Source organism: Sciurus vulgaris (genome assembly GCF_902686455.1).
Source record: "Sciurus vulgaris genome assembly, chromosome: 12".
NCBI lineage: Eukaryota > Metazoa > Chordata > Mammalia > Rodentia > Sciuridae > Sciurus > Sciurus vulgaris.
In genome coordinates this window covers 103,362,115-103,380,889 of record NC_136473.1, presented here as the reverse complement: position 1 = coordinate 103,380,889, position 18,775 = coordinate 103,362,115, and the positions used below count along the sequence as shown (strand labels likewise).

Sequence of the window (18,775 nt, the reverse complement as noted above, 5' to 3'; positions counted from 1 at the left end):
AAGAGTTACTGTGAAAAGTCAATAACTATAAGCACGCCAAAAAACGCTGCAGCCTATGATTTATTAAACTAATAATAATCATTCTATTATTTCACATTTGTCGAATGTATATAATATTCCAGCTGTGTGCTGTATATGTAATTTTATGTGATGCATACAGCACTCCTATGAGTAGCTCCGGTTATCTATCCCTTTTTATTATAGATGAGAAAAGCTGAAACTCAGAGGTGAGTACTTTGTTCAAAGTCCCCCAGCTAGCAAGGAGAGGACCAGACTTTGAATCCAGGTCTAGTAGAGGTCAAGACCTTCAAGTCTGAATCACTGTTCATATTTCCTCCCATGTCAACAGCTCACAAGTACACCCCATCTGTTATTCCTCTGTTCGGTCCCTCCCTCCTCCCTCCCTCCCTCAGAGAGCTTGCTGTGCACCTGGTGCTGGGCATGTCGACAAGAAGCAACCAGGAAGGAGCCTTCTCAGACCTAGTGTGGGGGAGGGACAAGCCAGAAAAACAAATGCATCTTATGACACAGGAAGCAGGGACGAGGCCGGGGGTGGGGCTGTTGTAGGGGGAGGAGTCAGGGATCCCTTAGGGGGAGGAGTCAGGAATCCCTCTCTGAGAAGGGGAGATGCACTCAGGGCAGGATGGGGTGGGGGAGTGACAGGCGAGTGACCCTGGGTGTAGTCTTCTGAAAGCAGGAGCAGCTGAGCCATGGAGGAATGAGGGGGCCAAAGATCCTGAAGGGAGCTGGTTTGGAGGGAGGAGGTGTGAGATGGTCCCTCAAAGAGCAAAAAGTGAATTAACTGCGGAAATGAGACAGCACTGAAAATCCACCCGAGTTCTGTGTTCAGGAAACCAAGACCCGTAGGCCCGCTGGGTGTCTTCATTCAGCGCGTCCTGAGGCCCGGAGGACGGCGCGGGGCAGGCAGAGTTGTCAGGTTTGGGGTTCGCAGGGGAAGGCATCAGAGGGGCAGCGAGCGCCGAGGAGCTGAGCCTGGTCCTGGACTCGGCTGGGCGGGCAGAAGGTGACCCAGGATGGAGAGGTGCAGGGATGATGGATGGGGGAGCCGATGGGGCTGAAGAACGAGGAGCGGGGCTTCTGGAGGGGGTGAGCTGGCAGCAGGAGGGAGAGATCAGAGCGGGATGCCAGAAACGCCAGGACGAGAAATGACCATTCCCGGAGCATGACCGGGACAGCGGCGGCTCCAGTGGGAGAAAGGGCTGCTGGCAGGGAAGCCATTCAGGATCTGAGAGGCCAAAACACTATCACACTGTCGGGATCATCTACAACCACGAGTCTGGACTGAGTCACATACTAGAATGATCTGGGGGCTGTGGGAAAGTGTGCGTGCCTCCCGCTCCCAAAGGTAAGGGCTCAGGTGCTGGAAACGGGGGAAGGGAGAAGAGTGGGCCCAGAAAGAATGATCTGAGGGGCAACAGCCACCAACAGAGGCCAGGAGCCAGCAGGGCTGCAGGCGTCCCCGAGGGAGGGCAACACCCACAGGCTGGCAGACGACCAGGAGTGGCAGGTATGGGTTTCCGATGGCTTCGAAGCTGTGGAGGGGTGGAGGGGTAAGGAGGATGAGTACTCTGAAAGCTCAAGGACACCTGGCCACCAGCAGGCCCCTGCTCTCTTTAGGGTGTCCCCATGATCCCAGGAGTGAGCCGGGCAGCACTCAACAAAAAGATGAGGGGGACATTCATAAAGGGTGTAGGATATAGGGAAAGGGACTGGGGTCAGGAGAATGGGGGATAACATCAGAGCTGTGCAGGGAACAGGGCCCCCGGCGTCTTCCCCTCAGGTGTCCATCGGGTAAGGCATGATGCCATTAGTACCGCGGCCCCGCAGGGGAAGGAGGGTAATCAGTTCTGAAAAGAGCTTCCCTTTTGTATAGTCCATGTGTCACTCAATGATGAGGATGTGTCAGAAATGCATCGCTGGGCCGTTCTGTCATTGACTCACACCACAGAGCACGCTTACACAGGACCAGCCAGTGTAAGTCAACGTCCAATGTGGGTTGCAAGACACCGTGGACACAAGATGTCTAAGGCTGCTCCAGTGTCATGCAGCGAACCTTTTCTGTAAGTAGGAGTACATGCTAAAATAACAAGAAAACATACAGTGACAACGCGAACCAGTCAGGCATTATCATTACCAAGTATTGTGTGCTGCAGGAAATCAAAGGTGCCATGTTTCAGACAAGAGCAACACGTGGTTTATTTAAACCAGCATCACCGCAGACTGGGGAGCAACGAATGCACTGTGCTCCAAGCATGCTTCAATGGCAATGAAGTCCCTGGGAGGTGGGCAGTTTTCAAGTCCATTAGAATCACATGGGACTGTGATATTTGGGGTCCACCGCGGACTGAAACATCATTACGCAGCATGTGGTTATATTTTATTTAGACTCGTAGGCAGTGTGTTAATTTCTGTGGCTGCTGTAACATATTCCCACAAACTTGGTGGCTTAAAACCCTTAAAAAGTTATTCTTGCACACCTGTAATCCCAGTGTTTGGGGAGGCTAACAGGAGGATCACAAGTTCAAAGTCATTCTCAGCAACTTAGCAAAATAGAAAATAAAAAGGTCTTCAAAATAGAAAATAAAAAGGGCTGGGGAGGTAGCACCGTGGTTAAGTGCCCCTGGGTTCAATCTCTGGTGAGAGAGAGAGAGAGAGAGAGAGAGAGAGAGAGAGAGAGAGAGAGAGAGAGAGAGAGGGAGGGAGGTATGAAGAGAGGGAGGGAGGGAGGGAGGGAGGGAGGGAGGGAAGGAGGGAGGGAGGGAGGGAGGGAGGGGGAAGGAAGGAGGGAAGGAAGGAAGGAGGGAGGGAGGAAGGAAGGAAGGAGGGAAGGAGGGAGGGAGGGAGGGAGGGAGGGAGGGAGGGAAGGAAGGAAGGAAGGAAGGAAGGAAGGAAGGAAGGAAGGAAGGAAGGAAGGAAGGAAGGAAGGAAGGAAGGAAGGAAGGAAGGAAGGAAGGAAGGAACTTATTCTTATATGGTTGTAGAGGCCAGAAGCCCAAAATCGGGTATGAGCAGAGCCGTACTCACACCAAAGGCTCTGGAGAAGAACCCTCCCGCCTCTCCCTACCTTCTGGTAGCTCCCAGGAATCCCTAGCCTTCTGTGACCTACAGCTGCCTCACTCCAGCTTCTGTCTCCATCTTCCCTCTGCAAGTGTTCAAATCTCCCCACTCCTGAGAACGCCAGGCATTGATTCAGGGCCCACGCCAAGTCAATATGACCCAATCTTAAGTCAATCACATCTGCAAAGACCCTATGTCCAAACAAGGTCACAGTCACAGAAACCAAGGGTCAGGGTTTCAACATGCATTTTAGGGGCTACCATTTGACCCACGACAGGCAGCTTATGGAAGTGATGTGACAGCTTGAGATGATACTTTTACACAAAGGCTCTTGGGCCACTATTAAACCCAAGAACTGGTCACCACATCCAGAAGAGGGTAGCAGTGGGACCTAGTCTGGGTTTGCAGTTGCTGAGCCCGCTGGACCCCAATCCCTCAGCCTCACTCCATGAGGTTCCCAGCACCCCTGTTTTAGAGATGAAGAATCCAAGGTGCAGGGACAAGAACTAACTCACCCAAAGTCAGATTGCTTGTAGGTCAGAGTTGATCCCAAGTCTTTCATCCCCAAGTCCTAGGCTTTTCTAGAGCACACTGAAGGATGCACAGGGCTCAGAGAGGTAAGGGAAAACAAAAAGAGTGCTTCATGTGCGGGAAGTAGGATTAATATTTTATTATTACATTTAGCTCATCGGCTCCTGAGAGCCGGCCTAAGTCCCCAGATGAGAAGCTGCTGTCAGTCTCTTAAAATATCTGCTCTTAAACTATCTGGGTCAGTGAGAAGAGGATCACAAGGTCTCCTTGTGGTTATTTTAAACTTTAAAAAAAAATAACCTTTAAAGGAAAGGATAAAAATTAAATAATAAATAAGTCAGAAATGTCATAAGCTGAAAAGGAAACCGTTCAATAGGAGGCACTAGGTTATTGACCCTGACATGGACGCTGCAGGGCGGGGTCCTGGGGGGTCACAGGGCTCCTGGCTCCATCAGAACAGAGGCCTGTAATGTACACCTGAAGGCTCGCCTGAGAGAAGCAGGAACCCAAGGCAGGAGACAGGCGGGTTCCAGGACCGCTTCCCCACACCTCCCTCGATGCTTCCTTCAGAGAAGAAAGGGGGAGGGAGCGTCAGCAGGTGTGTCCCCGCTCCTACCACTGACCCCTGCAATCAAGCAAAAGGAAAGGAAGGGGAGTCTTTCAAACAATCACACTACGTTACATAAAAGTGGCACCAGCCAACATGGGAAAGCTGTGTTTCTTGAAAAAGAAACGTGTTGTGAGAGACCCGTCAGCTAGGATACGAACCGCCTGACCAGCTTTCAAAGTCCACACCAAGATACCAGGAACGAAGAAGGAACTGGGGCACCTACCGTGCCTCCCAGGTAGCATGTCAAAGGCAGCACGTGAGAACCGGAGGTTTCCCAGGTCTGAGGCGAGACAGGCACTCTCCTGCACTGGGCACAGGAGGGGACACAGAGTCAGATATAGGGCCTGTGTGTCAGAACTTGACTGCCTGGTGGCACCTCTAACCCAGGACCTGGGTTACTGTTCACTCAGTGTGGGGGAACGTAACTGAAGGATGAGACTAACACACACAAAGACAACTAGGCAAACTTATAGCTAACGAGTTCTGAGAGCAAGATCCACGTGGCCAGCTCTTCACTGAGGAGATGGGCACAGAAAAGGAGCAACCTGGAGCAGGGAGGCAGGTCCGCTCCCCAGCGCTGTGGGCATGCCCCAGACACAGTGGTGAGCAGAGCACATTCTGGTCCAAGCTGCCTCTGAGCTTGCAGTTTAGCAGTCTTCTCCAAGTAGAAGGTACTGGGTGGTCATGAGAAAGCTGACACTGAGCTCTGCAGTGCCCAGGTGCTGTGCTCGATGCTTCACAAAGATCTCAACTGCCCTCACTGCAACTCAGTGGTAAGGAGAACATCAATAACCGCCTCATGCATTGGAAACTGAGGTCACACGGCTAATGAGGGGTGAGGCCAAAATTCACACCCAAGCCTTTCCTTCCGCTATACCACATGGGAAATAAGGCCAGGCGAGGTTCCGTGATGCAGTCCTGGAAAGCCAGGTAAAATTGTTGGTGTGTGCCGTGGAGGAGCAGGACAGTATTTGTTATCCATTCTCTTCCTGCCGTTGCTGTTCTCCACCACAGAGACAGATTCCCAAAATTACACATGGAATTCAGAGGGTCCTCCAAGCAAGACATGCTCTCTCTCTCTCCCCCAGATCTCCACCAGCTCTCCCACCATCGCAAGCCATTATTTCACGCCATTATTTTTCTCTCTCCCTGAAATCTTAAACCTATGAGAAGCCATAAGAAACCATATTTTTTCTCATCTGGCACTGGTATGGGTCTTTTTAGGGTTCCTAATGATTACAAAAACCTGCAAAGTCACCCAGAGACCCAAACACCCCCATCTTTTAAGTGGTATCTTACCACCTATTAGTCAGCTTTGTGTTGCTATGACAAAAAATACCTGACAAGGACAACTTAGAGGAGGAAAAGTTTATTTTGGCTCATACCTTGAGAGATTTAGTCCATGGTCAACCGACTTCATTACTCTTGCCGAAGGTGATGACGAACATCAAGGCAGAAGGGCACCATGGAAGCCGGTGGCTCACCTCATGGCAGTCAGGAAGCAGAGAGGCAAAGGGATCCCAGGGAAGATGTGCCCTTCCAGGACTCATCCCCAGTGATCCACCTGCATGCAGGTACTACCTGCTTAGTCCATCAAACTAGGATAGACTCATTAGGTTATAGTTTTCATAACCTAATCATGTCCTTTGAATACTCCTGCATCAACCCAGGAACTTTTTGGGGATACCTCATGTCCAAATCATAACATTTTACCTGATCCCCCTGAGGAAACCTGAGGATTTCTAAGAATCCTCATAGTCTTAACAGTTCCAGCATTGCCCAGCTGTCCAAGTCCAGATCTCATCTGAAACGCAAGGCAAACTCTGGACTGTGAGTCTCTGTAAAAATCAAAAGCAAAGCCAGGTACCATGGCTCATGCCTATAATCCAACAACTCAGGAGGCCGAGGCAGGTGGATCAAGTTCAAAGTTAGCCTCTGCAACTTAGTGAGACCCTGTCTCAAGATAAAAAGCAAAAAAGGGTTGGGGATGTAGCTCAGTGGTAGACTCCTGGGTTCAATTCCCAGTAACACCTCCACAAAAAAAAAAAAGCAAAAGCAAATTCCATATATTCATTGTACAACAGTGCATATAAACATTCCCATTCCAAAAGGAGAGAATAGGGGCACAAATAGAAGAAATGGGACCAAGACAAGATCAAAACCCAGCCAAGCAAACATTTTCTGCACTCCATGTCTGGCAAGTAGAGCATATGGTGGAGAGATATGATCTCCAAAGGGCTTGGGCAGCCACATCCCTTTGGCCTTGCTGTTTGCAGTACATGTAGCCTCACTTTTAGGCAAGCTTTGTCCATGGCCAGCAGCTTTCTTCAGTGGATGTTGCACATTGCTGGCACCTTTTAATGTTAGGGTTATTCACTACAGCTTGGGCTTCCTTCTCATAGCTTCACACACTGCTCTCTCGGGGGCATCCCCCAGGGATTATAACCTTGCCACACCTTGCCTCCCAGGTCTTCCTTTGAAATCCCAGTGAAAGCTTCATGACCCACTAACTCAAAAATCCTGCATCCCTGCAGAACCAGCAGCATGTGGATGATGCTGAGATCTGCCACGAGCTCAAGCAGTAGCTGAATGCACTTTCACCACAGCTGCAGTGGCCTCTGGGAAGCTGGTGAAACTGAGCCTAGTGAAACAACTTCCTAGTCCCCTCTGTACAAGTAGATTGACCCCGTGGTCTCTTCTCAAATAATTTTTACTTCTATACCCTTAAGTCTATGATGGGTGTGGTCTAAGATGCCTCCAAGGCACCCTTCCTATTGTCTTTGTGCAAAGTACTTAGTATTCCTTTAGTGGCTGTAATCTCTTCAACAACAAACCTTCCTTGGCCCCAGTTTTACATACACTTTTCTGGCCAAATTGCAAATTTTTAAAAGTTCTCCTCACTTATTGCTCCAAATTCTCACAGCAAATTTGCTTAACTACTGCCAACAATATCTATGCTACTGCCTGAATTCTGTGCTTGGTATTTCTTCTACCAGGTTCATTAGTCCATCACCTTTAAATTTGGCACACAGAAAGTCTCAGGCAGGTAAAAAATGTAAAGTTCTTTGGCAGAATGTGACAGATGTGACCTACAGTCCAACTCCTAAGAAAGTCTTCATTTCCCTCTGAAACCTCATGAGCACAGTCTTTACTGTCCTCATTCCTATTGACATTCTGGTCTTCTGAGCTGCCACCATAATTGCCCATTGAGCTCTACTTAACATTCTAAGACTTCTCAGGTCTGCATCTCCAAAGTTTTCCAAACTTCTCTTGCAAACAATTCCAAAGATTTCTAAACCACATCATCAGGTTAATCATATCAATGATAATACTTCTCAGTACCAGTTTCTGTGTTAGTCAGCTCTGCATCATTGTGACCAAAATACCTGACAAGAACAACTTCAAAGAGGAAAAATGTATCTTAGCTTAGTTTCAGAGATTTAGTCCATGGTCAGCTGACTTCATTGTTCTGGATCCAAAGTGAGGCAGAACATCATGACAAAAGTGAACCACAGAGGAAAGCTGCTCACCTCATGGTAACCAGGAAGCAGAAAGAAGTGGGAAGGCACCACAGGGAAGATCCACCTTCCAGGGCACACCCCCAGTGACCCACCTTTCCAGACAGACCCCACCTACCTTCAGTTACCACCCAGTTAGTCCATCAAACTAGAATGGATTAGGTTGTAACTCCAATGATCTAATCATTTCATCTCTGAATATTCCTGCATTAATACTGGTGCTTCTGGGGACACCTCATATCCAAAGCATTAGCACCACCTTAACATCCAAAGGAGAAAAGAGATGTTTGCAAAGTTCTCCCTACCTTTAGTTCTCCCACCAGATCTGCACAGAGGGGGAAAGATGCTGAGAAGAGAGGTGTCTGCATTCTCCACCTCCCTAGAGGACCAGGGAGTGTTCCCTGTCCTCTGTCCTCTCTTTTATTTTCAAGTTGGTAAATATAATCCCTGAGGAGGTCAGGACCAGGAAGCACAAGGTGAAGATCCACCCATCTGGAGGGCACAGAACTGGAAATACTAAGACAAAAGGAAATTCTTGTGTCCATAAGGATAATATCTGTTTATCAATGACAAAGCACTTCCAGAAACATCACTTCATTTGAACCTCTCACAATAGTTAGGCAGGTTTTAATGTTGTTTAATGTTGCCCTCATCCCCTTTTTAACATAGGAGGGATCTGAGGTACTTAGAAGTGACTCTCTAGGGTCAGAGGTAATACTTGCAGGGAGGCCCTCTGAGCCCAAATTCTGTGTCCCCTGTTCTCTAGCAGGTCCAATCAGGAATCCAGATTTGGATAAGGGATGTCACACAGGGACAGGAAAGCTTCACGGTTCCTCCCTGTAATATCCTCCAAGACTAGGGAGATTTAACCGAATGACTTTAGTTTCACTTTATAATCTGCTATGAATTTATTCTCCAACAATATAAATCTTTCTCTTATAATATTTGATTTTGATCCCAGCAAACTTTGAGACTAGTTAGGTGCTATATGCTTACTATTCCTGTGTGAAGAGTGTTATTTTTACTTTGCCATAAAACTATTTCCCTAGCATGATAAAAGTTGTCCCTAGTTCTTATGCTCTGGGATTTAATAAGTTCATGTTTTTATCCTATGATTTTCATTATTTTATCATTTTAAATCATATTCCTCTCTTAAGCTGTGTCTTTCCGGACTCAAGAGTCCTAATTCTTTATCATCCCTTAAAAAAAAAAAAAAAAAAGAATGAAAGAAAGAAAAAGCTCTCTACTATCTTGATCAAATGAGTTGTCCTTCTGTAGACTTTGTCTGGCTCTGCATGTCTTTGAAGTACATCAGACCATCAGGCCCCCATCACTTTGTCTATTATTCTGTATAGAAGAGCACACTGACCTTAGCTAAAATGTAAAAATATTTGAGAGACATCTTTAAAAATCAAACAATTCTTTTGTTCAGTGTCAGCTCAGCATATACTGAAAAATAGACATTTTATGAATTTAAACACACTGGTACAAGGTAACCTTGCTATTACGGTCCAGACTTAAAATGTCCCCATAAGCTCATTGTGTCAAGAGTTGGTCCCCAGTGCAGCACTGTCCAGAGGTGGAAGGTGATTGATCATGAGAGCTCTAACCTTATTGGTGGATCAATTCATTGGTGGATTCATAATTCACAATATGGTAGAAATTCAGGATGGGGTCTAGTTGGAAAACGTAAGTCCTTAGGGGCAACCCCTTGAACACTGTATTCATCTTCTGCCCCTTCCTCTCACTCTCACTTTCTCTATCTCTGTGCTTCCTGGCTGCATGGGGTGAGCTGCTTTGCTCTACCAAGTGGTCCCAGCCATGATGTTCTGCCTCACCATAGGCCCAGAAACAATGGAAAAAAGTGACCATGGGCTAAAATCTCTGAAACTGTGAGCAAAAATAAGTATGTTTTCCTTTTAAGATGATTTCTTTCAGGTGTTTTGTCACAGCAGTAGAAAACTGACTAATGAGTTTGTAATCCTTTATGAAAATGACGATTTTTCAAAGCACTTTCATGTATATCATCTCATTCACCCCTCATGAACCATGCAAGGTAGAAAAAAAATACTATTATTTCTCACATGAGAAAAAATTAAAAGGTGAGTGTAGCCCAAGATCAAAGGGCTGGAATTAGAGCTGGGTCCCTGGCCCCTCAGCAGGAAGATGATACCTTAGCCACAGTGTGGTACATCCTTTCTTTTAATCAATTGTCACTTACTTTCCAAACCTCCCCCTCTCTAAGTCCCTTTCAGTGGTCTACAGCACAACCTTGAAATAGTTTGCAGTTGTACTGAAAAGAAAGGTGTTCATGGCTGATCTAAACCCTCTTCCTTTCTTACTCCACAAACTCTTCCGCGGGTAATCTCAGCCACACCACGCAAATGACTCCCAAATATGTATCTCCAGGAAACACCTCTCTCCTGAGCACCAAGAGGATAAAAGACTCCTCTCGGATACCTCAAAATTTAATTAATGTAAAAATGTACAAAACTTAATCTTCTGCCTCATAATACCTTTCTTTGCTGCCAAAACCCAATTCTCTTTTGATATTCCTCCTCTCAAACATATCCAGAAAGTTAAGAGTCATGTGGACACTTTCCTCTCCCCCCTCCTCCCTGCCCCTATCTCCAGTCTACCCTCAGGTCCCTTCACTTTTATCTCCTGCATAGCTTTCCTTTCTGTCCACTTCTCTCCTTCCCCAGGACCATCATCATAGTCCAAGCTATGAAGATCTCTCATTGGACTTAAATGGGCTCTTCACTGGTCTGTTCCTCTCCAATCCCTTTCCCTCACTATAGCTGGAGGGATTCTTCAAGACACTGTCTTCAGGAAGGCCCTCCTTGACCCCCTCCCCCTATTATGCCTTACCTGGCCCAGGTGAGCCTGGTTTTGTGTAGTTGACTAACATCTGTCTCCCCCACTAGATTTATAGCTTTTGCTCACTATATATCCCTGTGCTGGGCTGAGTTTGGCAGATAAGTAAGTTTTTAGGTGAATAAGTCCACTCCTAAGGACAGGATTACATACTTTATACCTCCTCACTATGGAATACCAAGCAGCTGCTAAAAAGACTGAGTGAGATTACTCTGTATTTACTAACATCAACAACATTCAATGATAGATTATTGATTAAAAACAGCACATCAGGACCAAAGATATAGCTCAGTGATAGAAAGTATCCAATGCATTATAGAACAGTGTGCATACTATTTTCAAAACTATATATACACACAAACATCCTGACTTTAAAAAGAACCTCTGTGTGTAAAGTATGTGTATGCTTTCAAAGGTTTGTGAGACTAACACCACACTGCTTACAGTGATTTCCTTGGAGAATGGGAATGAGATAGGGTAGAACAAAACAGGATCACAATTTCTACTCATAAACTTCTGGGTGGCTTGACTTTCTTCAGTGACCATGTAATATTATTGTAATTACCTTTAAAAATAAGGTTTTTAAAATAATGATACCACTCACAAAAGTTCAGAAAACTGGCCATTTCTAAGGACAGTTAAAAAGAGGGGGACCACTTTTGTTCTTAATTCCTCAACAATGATAAAGTTCCAGAAACCAGCACAGAGCCGATTCAGATTTTCATTTTAGCAATCAGCTCTGGTGATGAAGAGCACGGCAGGACCAGCCAGGATTTATTCAATTAGGTGTCCGTCTCAGGTGACTTGTATAAACAAAACAGATGGTGAAAAAACACGGCTCTTTGATTCCCTTTTACAATCTTAGAAGGAAAAATAAGGGAAGGAAGTACCAGCGTGAAACTTTCCTAGTTTACTTGTTGTTAAATACAGGTGAGGGTGGGAAGGCATCCCTATTTCCCTTCACTTGCCAAATAGCAAAGCTTTCATCTTCACCCAGCTCAAGATAAACCCACAGGTCAGAGGAAGGAGCAGGACGGAGCTGCTGGGAGGGGTGATAGAATCTTCCCTTGGGTGGCTGGAAGCATGTGCAGGTGGACGGCCAGGGTCCTGAGAAGGGAAAGGCAGGTGTGTGGGCGTGAGCCTTGGCACCCACCTACCAGAGCGCCGGGGCGACTGCGGGTTGAGAATCCATACTGTCACTTGGAGCCGCATTGATTCTTTTTTCAGACTAATGGCTCAGATGGTAGAGCCACCAAACAATGACTAAAATGTGAGTCAAATGCTTTCAGATCAAATCATTCCCATGAAACAGGAAGACAGGCAGGGCGAGGAGTCATGAGGGGTTCCAACCAGTGCTTGTTACATGGGAAGAAGTCCACTCGCCTGGATGACGGCTGCTTTTGATCTAAGTCATTTTGACATCAGTGAGCTGGGGACGTTCCATCTCCATCGCTCTGTGCAGTGGAGAGGCGGCCCGGCCGGGCTCTGGAGCTCTCCCCTTCCGACTTGTCTCCCTGGGTTCCCCGCGAGCCTCTGCACCGACGCCAGGGGAGCGTCTAGAATCGCCCTCAAAGTGGAGCTTCTGCAGATGTTTAAAAACCAACTTGCATTTAAATGTACAAAAAGCTCCCATGAGGATGAAGCAGGGTGGGAAAAGCAGGCGAAGGGAGTCAAGCCACTAGAGGGCCCGGGGCCAAGGCCCCCAGGAGGCGAGGCAGCCTGGGCCCGGCCCGCGGGAGCACCGCCAGGGAGCACCGCGCGGGAGCACCGCCAGGGAGCACCGCGAGGGAGCACCGCAAGGGAGCACCGCGAGGGAGCACCGCGTGGGCCCACGGGAGATACTGAAGGGTTTCCCTGCCATTTCCCCCTCCTCCTTCCTCTATTGTTCAGGTTTCAGATTCTTTCCCCAAATGTTCATCCTTATTTTACAATTCTATTCTTAAAAAAAAAAAAAAAAAAAATCTTTTGGCAGCAAGATCCAGAGAAGACAGGTGTTTTTAAATGGTCTGAGGTACTTAACAGAAAGCAAAAACTCTTACCACCTCCTCAAGAGTGGGCACAGGTTCCCACATGGCTGCTGCGACTGATACTGTTTCCACCCTGGCCCGCTTCCTCCTTGCTGATTATCACTCATGCGATGGGAGGAACAGAGATGCTCAACTTACAATGCGGTTGTCCACAAACCCATCACAGATTAAAAAGATCCTTAAGTTAAAAATAGCTGGATTGTGGAACCAACCTAGATGCCCTTCAACAGATGAACGGATAAAGAAACAGTGGTATATATACATAATGGAATAATATTCAGCCATAAAGAAGAGTAATATTTTGGTATTTGCAAATAAGTGGATGGAAGAGGAGGATATCATGCTAAGTGAAATAAGCCAATCCCAAAAAACCAAAGGCCAAATGTTTTCCCTGATAAGTGGATGATGATATATAATGGGGGTGGGGGGTGGAGAGTGAGAGAAGAATGGAGGAACTTTAGATTATGTAGAAGGAAATGAGAGGGAGTGGGGTATGGAAAATCATGGAATGAGACAGACATCGTTACCCTATGTACATGTATGATTATGCAAATGGTATGAATCTACATCGTGCACAACCATTGAAACAAAATGATGTACCCCATTTGTGTACAATGAATCAAAATGCAGTCTGTAAACAAATAAATAAATTACAAATTACAAATAAGTAATTTTTTTGTAAATGTGTTAAGACCTGACCTACAGGACATCAACTCAGCAGGGTGTCTGTGGTTACCCGCGGGGTCAAGGGGCAGACTGGGTGCTGTGACCTGCTGCCTCTGTGCAGCATCACAAGACAGCATCGCACTGCTGGAGAGGGAAAAGACCAAAATTCAAAATTTGAAGTCAGATTTCTACTAAATGAATATGGCGTTCACACCATCATAAGGTGGGAAAATCTAAGTCCAACCACCAAGGACCATCTGAGCACCAGGCAGAAAGTACAGGACCTCTCCCCACACAACAGGACGAGGGCCGAGACCACAGCTTCCTGCCATCTGAACTCAGCACTCGTACATACTCTATTTCCTAAATCAATTCACTTAGAAGTGACGGTAACACGTTCTTTTTTTTTTTTTTTTTTTATGGTAAAACAACAAAATTAACCATTTTCGCCATTTTTAATTTTAACCTTTTTTTCCATTTTAACCATTTTTACAAGTACATTTCAGAAGCATTGAGTACATTTCCCCCTGGAACACAACCATCACCTGGAAGCCTCTCTACCCTCCCACACCAAACCCAACATCCATTCAACAACTCCCTATTTTCCTCTCCCCCTGGAAACCACTATTCAACTTTCCATCTCTACAAATCTTACTCTTCTAGGTTCTCATATAAGTGGAATCACAGAGTATTTGTCTTTTTGCATTTGGCTTATTTCACATGTAACTCTGTCAAGGTTCATCCATGTTGTAGCCAGTATCTGAGTTTAATTCCTTTTTAAGGCTGAATAATATTCCACAGTGTGTCCAGATCATATTTTATTTATCCATTCACCAACTGATGGACATTTGGGTTGTCTCCAGGGCAACATATTCTTAATTTAATCCTATGATTTAAGAGTTTCAGGTCATTCAAATTCAATTGCATGCTTACCCAGGTTCACTCACTATGGGAGGTAGTATGGGAAGTCACAAACATGAATCAGACATGATACTTGCTCCCAAGGAACTTACAATATACTGGGAAAGGAGGAAAGAAAGAATGAAAGTAATCTGCAAATGACTTTCATATTGCTAAACCCTTACTACATGTTAGGTGCATTCCCCAATCCCTACCTGTATTGCTCACAATAACTCTGTGAAGGAAGCCAGTGAGAAGACTGCTGGAAACAGATAAGACAATCAATCAGATCAGAAGGGAGGATCTGGAGGTGAGAGAGACCTCAGGGTGGGACTGCAGACTGGCAGTGAATGCATTTTATACAGGATGAGCATTCTGCTGACGAGGACACCTGTATCTGGTGTGATTACTAATGGCACCCTTTCACTCTCAAAAAGGTCCAAGTCCTCTCTTCTATGGTCACACCAATCATAAGTGGTAAGAAACCAGAGCCAGTTTTAAACCTGGATTAGTAAAGAAGGTGGTAACACCTTTAGAGACCCAGGAGGAAATCAGGTTTGGGGGCAAGGTGGCGAGTTTGGATTCAGACATGCCGAGTTTGGTGTGGAGGTAAGGATTTATTTAAGAGAGAGAAGAACCTTGCCCGTGGATTTGCGCTGTATCACGTGAAGGAAGGCATCATTGACCTAAAAATAAAATAAAACAAAAATATAGTCAGACTTGCACATATGTATATTCCAACAAATGTCTCTTGACAGTTCAGTTATTAAAATGGCTAAAGTATTCAGAAACATTGCCAATAAACTAACTATTCAATGCTACCTAAATAATCACCATGAATATAAAGGATAATGATAATAGCTAAGAATAACCTACCCTTGGTATTTCTCCCTTTTATTTTCTTTTGGGATATTTTTGTTTGTTTGTTTTGTTTTGTTTTTTGGTACCAGGGATTGAACCCAGGGGCACTTAGCCACTGAGCCACATCCCCAGCCCTTTTTTTATTTTTTATTTTGAGACAGGGTCTCACAGAGTTGCCTAGGGCCTTGCTCAGTTGCTGAGGCTGGCTGAACTTGCGATCCTCCTGTCTCAGCCTCCCAAGCCACTAGGATTATAGGCAAGTGTCATCACAGCCCGCTCCCTATCATTTTCAATGCTGTCAGATAAATGTGAGCAGGTGGAGGCCACAGGCTGGTCCCCACTCTACTGTAACAGCTCCCTTCCAGCTGTCCCACTTCAGAAGTGTTCCAGCTTTAGAAAGAATGGAGCCTCTGGCAGAAGAATAAAAACTAGAATGTTTTGTGATTCTAATCTTTTATTGAAATTGTCCTATTTCTTATGTAACTGAGATTATAATCAACTGCAAATTTTTTTTCAAAAATGCAAGGTTATAAAACAAAAAGCGGCTACAGTGATCAAGACAGTGTGATACTGGTGAAAAAATTAAAAAACGGATTAATGGAACTGAAGAGATGTCCCCAAAATAGGCCTACATAAATACAGTCAACTGATCTTTGACAGAGGAGTAAAAGCAACTCAATGGAGAAAGCACAGTCTTTTCAAAATATAGTGGTGGAGGGCTGGGCTGTAGCTCAGTTGCAGAGCACTTACTTGCCTAGCATGTGTGAGGTACTGGGTTTGATCCTCAGCACCATATAAACATAAATTAGTGAATAAATAAATAAAGGCATGCTGTACATCTACAACTACAAAAAAATGTTTTAATATATAGTGCTGGAAAAACTGGATACACACATGCAAAAAAAAAATCTATATTCAGGCCTTATACCGCTCATAAAAATTACCCTGAAATGGATCAGAGGCCTAAATGCAAAATGCAAAACCATAAAATATCTAGAAAAAAGACATAGAAAAAAATCTAGGTCACCTTTGGCTCAGCAATAAGGTTTGGATGCAGCACCAAAAGTATAATACATGGGGGTGAAAATGTGGTAAGCCAGCTTGGTTAAAATTGAGATTGTTAAAAGATTTTAAAAAACAAGGCATAGGAGCTGGGGATATAACTCAGTTGGTAGAGTAGTTGCCTTGCAAGCACAAAGCCCTGGGTTCGATCCCCAGCACCGCAAAAAAAAAAAAAAAGCAAGGCATAGGCTGGGAGAAAAACTTTGCAAAACATATCTAACAAAGGATTTGTGTCTAATACATACAGAGAATTCTTAAAACTCAAGAAAATAATACAATTAAAAGGCAAAGGTCTGAACAGACACCTCACCGAAGAAGATACACAGATGGCAAATACGCATATAAAAAGACACTTAATGTAATACATCACTAGGGAAGAGAAAATGCATTACTCAGCCATAAAGGAAAATAATATGGCATTTGCAAATAAATGGATGGAAGTGGAGAATATCATGCTAAGTGAAATGAGCCAATCCCAAAAAAATCAAAGACCAAATGTTTTCCCTGATAAGTGGATAATGATATATTATGGGGGTGGGGGGGTGGGGAGTGAGAGAAGAATGGAGGAACTTTAGACTATATAGAAGGAAATGAGAGGGAGGGGGTATGAAAAATCATGGAATGAGACAGACATCATTACCCTATGTACATGTACGATTACGTGAATGGTATGAATCTACATCGTGTACAACCATAGAAATGAAATGATGTACCCCATTTGTGTACAATGAATCAAAATGCAGTCCGCAAAAAATTAAAAAATAATTTTTTTTTAAAACAGCAATGAGAGACCACTGCCCACCTATCAAAATAGCTAAGATTCAAAACACTAACACCAAATGATGGTGAGAATGTAGAGCAACAGGAACTCTCACTGCTAGCAGACGTTCAGGATGGTACAACTACTTTGGAAGACAGCAGAGCAATTTCCTACAAAACTGAAGATACCCTTAACCATGCAATCCAGCAATCACACTCGTAGATATTTAACCCACAGGAATTGAAAACTTAAGTGCACACAAAAACATGCACCGGAACGTTACAGCAACTTTATTCACAATTGCCAAAACAGGCAAGACAAAATGTCTTTCAGCAGGTGGATGGAAAAGCCAGCTAGTACAGCTTTGCAATGGACTAGAATTCAGTAAGAAATGAACTATCAAAACACAAATGGAAGAACCTTACATGCAGACTGCTAAATGAAAGAAGACAATCTGAAAAGGATACATATCATACGAATTCAACCATATGACATTCAGGAGAAGGCAAAACCAGAGAGACACTAAGAAGAACAGTGATTGACAGACTCAGGAGCGGGGATAAGGATGAACATATGGAGCTCAAGGGATCTTTTAGTGCAGTGAAGCTATTCTGTATGATATGTAATAGTAGATTCAGGATATTATACACTTGGCAAAACCCACAGAACTGTACAACACAAAAAGTGAACTCTAATGCAAACTATGGGCTTTAATTAATACCTTCAATGTATCAATATTGATTCATCAGTTCCAACAAATATACAATACCAGTGCAAGGTATTAATAAGAGTGGAAAGTTAGGGCGTAAAAGAGGGAATACGTGAGAACCCTCAATGCTGAATTTTTCTTGTGCTTGAAACTGCTCAAAAATGTCTATTGATTTTTTAATAAATTAAGTGATAAATGCAAAAAATGAAATTAAAAAAATGGAATATACAAAGTATTATTTGCAGATAATGCAAATATAATTTCATTTATGCAGAAATCAGAAGTTTTAATAAAAGATAATAATCATAAAAAGTATCATTATCTGCACAGAAAAGCTAATAAAAGAATAAGCAAATAAGAAAGGTCATCAGGACTATGAAATACGAAATTAGTTTATACTAAAAAGCTTCTTCACAGCAAAGGAAACGATCAAGAACGTGAAGAAAGAGCCTACAGAATGGGAGAAAATCTTTATCACCTGCATCTCAGATAGAGCGTTAATCTCTAGGACATACAAAGAACTCAAAAAACTTAACACCAAAAAATAAATAAATAAATAACCCAATCAATAAATGGCAAAGGAACTGAACAGGCACTTCCCAGAAGAAATATGAATGGTCAACGAATATATGCAAAAACGATCAACATCTCTAGCAATTAGAGAATGCAAATTAAAACTACACTGAGATTCCATCTCAATACAGTCAGATTGGCAATCATCAAGAATACAAGTAACAATAAACGTTGATGAGGATGTGGGAAAAAAGGTACACTTATACTTTGCTGGTGGGGTTGCAAATTGGTACAACCCACTATGGAAAGCAGTATGGAGATTCCTCAGAAAACTTGGAATGGAACCACCATTTGACCCAGTTATTCCACTCTTCAACATATACGCAAAGGACTTAAAATCAGCTTACTATAGTGGCATAGCCACATAGCAGCTCATTTCACAATAGCTAAGCTGTGGAACCAACCTAGGTGCCCTTTGATAGATGAATGGATAATGACAATGTGGTATATATACACAATGGAATATCACTCAGCCATAAAGAAGAATAAAATTATGGCATCTGCCAGTAAATGGATGGAACTGGAGACTATCATGCTAAGCGAAATAAGCCAATCCCCCCAAAAACCCAAAGGCCGAATATTCTCTCTGATATGCTGATGCTA

At 44.2% G+C, this 18,775-nt stretch overlaps 1 protein-coding gene across 4 annotated transcripts in view; it reads right to left on the bottom strand.

Moving 5' to 3' along the window:
• Nucleotides 1-13,704: 13,704 nt before the first annotated feature.
• LOC306641830 (quinone oxidoreductase-like protein 2) overlaps nucleotides 13,705-18,775 on the bottom strand; it is a 28,950-nt gene continuing 23,879 nt past the window's right edge. For all 4 annotated transcript variants that reach the window (XR_013758302.1, XR_013758303.1, XR_013758304.1 and 1 more), the window contains one exon: nucleotides 13,705-14,893. Coding sequence is in view for 1 of the 4 variants with exons in the window: in XM_079107092.1 (XP_078963218.1) it covers nucleotides 14,825-14,893 (69 nt within the window). In the remaining 3 variants the exon portion in view is untranslated. The remainder of the gene's footprint in view (nucleotides 14,894-18,775) is intronic.